This window comes from Octopus bimaculoides, chromosome 5, assembly GCF_001194135.2.
Source record: "Octopus bimaculoides isolate UCB-OBI-ISO-001 chromosome 5, ASM119413v2, whole genome shotgun sequence".
NCBI lineage: Eukaryota > Metazoa > Mollusca > Cephalopoda > Octopoda > Octopodidae > Octopus > Octopus bimaculoides.
Window position 1 is genome coordinate 72,812,623 of NC_068985.1, and position 5,204 is coordinate 72,817,826.

At 34.5% G+C, this 5,204-nt stretch overlaps 1 protein-coding gene across 5 annotated transcripts in view; it reads left to right on the plus strand.

Annotated features, from left to right (window-relative positions):
- LOC106877342 (copper-transporting ATPase 1) overlaps positions 1-5,198 on the plus strand; it is a 101,912-nt gene extending 96,714 nt beyond the window's left edge. For all 5 annotated transcript variants that reach the window (XM_014926219.2, XM_052967778.1, XM_014926220.2 and 2 more), the window contains 3 exons: positions 426-543; positions 1,937-2,039; positions 4,205-5,198. In XM_014926219.2, coding sequence (XP_014781705.1) covers positions 426-543; positions 1,937-2,039; positions 4,205-4,439 — 456 coding nt within the window. In that variant the 3' untranslated portion in view covers positions 4,440-5,198. The remainder of the gene's footprint in view (positions 1-425; positions 544-1,936; positions 2,040-4,204) is intronic.
- Positions 5,199-5,204: the final 6 nt, after the last annotated feature.

Genomic DNA, 5,204 nt, shown 5'->3' on the forward strand with positions numbered 1-5,204 from the left:
AAATACAAAGACCTGGAAATAGAGATAACTCGAATGTGGAATCTAAAAACAGAAACAATTCCTATCATAGTAGGTGCCTTAGGTATAATAAAAAAATATTCAGACAAATACATAACAAAAACACCAGGACTTACAAATATATATAACATACAGAAAATTGCACTACTGGGTACTGCACACATTCTACGCAAAACACTTTCAATACAGTAAACATAAGAGCACCACAGCAAACCACAGCACATACCCAAGGCGCACAGAGCTGCGCTCGGTAGTGAAGTGAAAGCACGTTATAAAAATAAAACTACTGAATAATAATAATAATAATAATAATAGTAGTAGTAGTAGTTTCAACTTTTGGCACAAGGCCAGCAATATCTCTTATCTAATTTTATTTTCTTATCTGTTTTCTATTTCATGTCTTTCAGAATAGTCTTATCGATGTTGTTGCTGCCATTAAGTTATCAAAAATGACTGTCAGACGAATTAGGATTAACTTTTTTGCTGCTTCAATTTACAATCTATTGGGTATTCCAATTGCTGCTGGTGAGATATCATTACATATTTCTACATCAATCTATAATTATATCAGTAAATATTAATACATTGGTATCATTTCACATTATTATTATAAACTACTAGCTAAGCTCACTGTTTAATTAACAAATCATGTTAATTTATGGCCATTCGTACCATCCTTGTATAGTATCAATTTATTCCATTTGATAATTTCTTTGTCAATGTCCATGTTTCACTGCTGTATAATAACATTGATTCAGTGATTGCAATGAACAGCTTGATTTTAATTTGCCTGGGTAATTTGGAATTCCAGACTTTCTTTAGTTTGTGACATACTTGTGCCTTCTTGATCTTGATGTGAAATGGCAGCCATTTACGACAAACGAATGCCTTTATGAAGACCTGCTGAAAGTTAGCGAGAAGATCAGGCAAAGATGGCTGCAACTATCTGGTCACTGTGTGCGCCACCTAGAACTGGAAGCACTTAAATTAGTCTTCTGGAACTCACTTGATGGTGATGTAAGAAGAGAAAAATGTCATCACACTTACATCGACAACTTGATTGCAGACACTGGCCTGGAATGTATCCAGCACCTCAAGGCAGTGATGATGGACCAAGAAGTATGGCAGGTAGACTTTGTTGCTGCAGCCTGGGCTGGAACTCAGCCATAATAATAATAATAATAATAATAATAATAATACCAATAACAATAATCACGTTAATTATGTTAATCATTTTTTTGTCCAATGTTCTTTTCATTTAGGAATAGATTTTAAAACTTTATAGTGAAGAGGCACAATACCTATGAAACCATAATGATAGATTCAAGTCTTGATACAGCTTCACTTTTGTGCCAATGAACAAAGGCCATAATGTGTTTGTTGTTATTTTTTTTGGTTCACAAGCAAATTCAATTGTTATTTTACATTTGAATGGTAAGCATTAGGAAGAATATCTAGCCATTAAAGTATTGTTCCAACTATATCAAAATGCTCTATTTTCGTCTTTGTATTGAACATATCTAACTTTTCCTATCTTGATTTAATTTGTTGCCCGGTTTAATACTTCTTCTTGGTCTTTGGGTGTTTTTAGCAGAGTTCACTCTGTTACAAGCATCCAGGTTTGATTTCCAGTTTGTAGAAATAAAATCACATACACCCTCTCTCTCTGTGTTTCTCTCTCACATTGGATTTTTAAACAGAAAAAATATTGAGTACTGAATATATGTTATAAAGTTTAATTGATCATTTATTGGAAACTGAAGCCTTTAGCAACATTCATTTAAAAAATAAAGGAGTGTGTGTATGTTTTAGAGAGAGAGTATTGATATCTGCTTATGTAACTCTGTTTCTAGTTCTGATATTTTAACTATAGCATCTTTATCATTAACTGTTTTTAATTCCTTTTGCTTCTTTTCAGGTGTCTTCATGCCAGTTGGTCTGTCTCTCCGACCATGGATGGCTTCTGCTGCCATGGCATTATCCTCTGTTACCGTTGTATCTTTATCTTTACTTCTCAAATTGTGAGTATTATTCTCTTATAAAATTGTGTGTGTGTGTGTGTTGAGAAATGGGAACAGAGAAAGAGGAAACATGAAATCTGATTGTCAGAAACCAAATTTTGTACCATCAGCCATAAAACAAAAAATAACGGTTATGTTTATATATTTGTTTTATAAGATTTTTGATGCAAGATTGTGTGTTGAAACATATTATTATACTTTGGGATGGTCATATTTTGCCAATTAACACACACATTGTATATTTGGTCTTCACTTCAGCTTTGTTGTTGCTATTATAATTATTATTGAGAGAGTAGTGCATGCCATCAAAGTGACACTGGAGTACAAATATATGAAGCCCAATATACCTATCATGACTACCCGTCTGATAAGGCACACGAGGCCCATGCATTACAACCATATGTGTGTGACATGATGACCTTATACCAAAATAAACAGCTCATTACCTTACAAGTGGGGCCCAGTTATAATTTTTTTTTCAGGTCGAGTAGCCCATCCTGTTCAAAATGTCCCTGAATAAGGGTTAAGGATGTTGAATGAAACACCCATATTTCCAGAGGTGAATTATTGAAACCTCAAAGAATTCCTCTCAACACATGGCTATGACGCCCCTCCCTACTTCTGTTCATAATCAGAGATACACATATTGTCAGCCACTAATGGACATGCTCAGCTGGTTAAAGTCAAACAACTGACAAGCTGAGCAGAATATTTGCTGTAGCCCATCTTTTTAAACCAAACCAAAACATGTACATGATAATACTTCCAATCAGTTAAGATCAGATGCCATGAGAGCCAGTACCTGGTTCTGCAGCAGGACATTTGTTATTTTAATTATTATCATTAAGGCAGTGAGCTAGCAGAATCGTTAGCACACAGGGTGAAATGCTTAGCGGTATTTTGTCTGTCTTCATGTTCTGAGTTCAAATTCCAACGAGGTCGACTCTGCCTTTCATCCTTTCATGGTCGATAAATTAAGTCCCTGTCAAGTACTGATGTCGATGTGATCAACCATCCCTCTCCCCTCAAATTCCAGGTTTTGTGCCTATAGTAGAAAGGATTATTATTTTAGTTTCTTTTACCTCTTCAGCGACTCTTTATACCACATGCATATATTTGATAAATAACAAAAATAATTCTATCATGTGGCATACATTGAGCTAGCTGTATGTCACTTCTATTTCCATTCAGGTGCATTTGAAATACCTGTCTTTTTCTCTCTCTCTCCTCCCATTTTTGGTATTCTATGAAACAAGTTTTTTATGCAGATAGAATTGGAGATGATAAAAAATTAACTACACTAATCTCAGTATTGTTGGACTTCTTGCAAAAGGACAGTCATGGGCACTCTTTGTTTCTCCTAGTTGTTATGCAACAAATGCAAGAGCTCTTAATGATTTTATTTGGAAAAGCATGATTTTTTTTTTTTACTCTGCCATCCATGTTGTAATATCTGAATATATTAATATCATCATTGTCTGAAAAGAAAAAAATGCTTGTTGTATAGAAGGAATTTGAAAACACGGTAAATGCAGTCATTTCAAAGTCAAACATGAGAGTCACAGGTGAAATATCAGTTCTTAATTCAGTAGATTTCAGTGTAACTTGCTTCAGATTATTTACCACAATCAACTACAATGACCAAAGGAACTGTATGAGATCCATTTAGCTACTAACAATGAAATCCTTGAAGTTATTAGAATGTAGAACTGGTATTTCTCTCCAAACAGTCTTTGACTCTGATATTGGTTACATTTAATGTTTTTGAAATCAGCCCCACTACCGTTGTTTTTTGATTTTTATTTCTAAAGCCATTTCTAGAATTGTTATTAGTGTGAAATTATTCTATAAAATAAATTTAGAATATATGAAAAATTGGTTTGAGGTTTGATAAAAAGTCATGCTATACATACATGTACATGTGTGTGTATATATATATATATATATATATATATATATATATATATATATGTATATGTCAGCCTGTGGAAGAAACTGTCAATCAAAATCCATAAGCAGTATGACTACCTCAACTGATGCTTTTTGCTTGCTCACTGTTCAGTTCATTTTCCTTGCTAGCTTAATTTTATTTGACATTTTTTATTCATTTATTTAATTATTTATTTTTCATGCATTCTTTTTTTCTTTTTTTTTCTGCTCCCAAGATTCCGGAAACCCACAAAGAATGAACTCCTCACGCCAGAATACTTTCGCAGACATTGTGAAAGAGAAGTCGAAAATATCTCCGTCCACCGTGGTATTGATGAATGTCCTCCAAGTCCGAAAGGCAGTCGACAGGGCAGTATCTTATCACGGCTGAGTGGCAAGTCAAAGAAGCCACCAACAGCTGAATCTAACAACTTGCTTCAGATGGACCCCACAGTTGAAATTGAAGCTTAGTTCCATCATCATCATCATCATCTTCATCATCATCATTATACACTTTTATGTCTCCTTTTCCATGCTAAATGGGTTGGATGGGTGTTCCCCACCACACTTTGTCATCATGTTATGGTTCTTTGTCATTTCCTATGTGAGGTTCAGCCTCTTGACATCAGCATTCACCACTCCTTCCCCTATTTTCCTCGGTCTTTTTTACCACATGTTCCCTCTACATGGATTGCTTGGCAATAGTTTACTCAGTTCTCCTTTTCCTCTGCCCATTACACACCTCTACCAGTGCAGTCTTCTCTCTTGTACATTACATCTGATTCTTCTTATACCCAGTTTTTCCCTCAGTTCATCTATGCTGTTGTTTATTGTTCATGCACACTAACATTACACATCTACTGGAGCACACTTATCTCATCTTATTTCTTTCTATCCTCTGCATTCAAGAACCATGTTGTGCTGTTTCCTTTGCCAATATCATCTTTATTAACTTTATCATCATCATCATCAATATCAGTAACACACTGTGTGTGTGTGTGTGTATATATATATATATATATATATATATATATATATATAAATCAATTTGTGTGTGAGCAGTGGAGTTAGCTCTGTTGGTAGAGAACTTGGTTAGTTTTTTTTTTTTTATGGTATTTAGTTTGGCAGTAATACTTCACATTTTCCGAATTCAAATCCTGTCTGGGTTAATTTTCATATATTTTTTGTTTCCTTTAGGCGCAGGAGTGGCTATATAGGCACAGGAGTGGCTGTGTG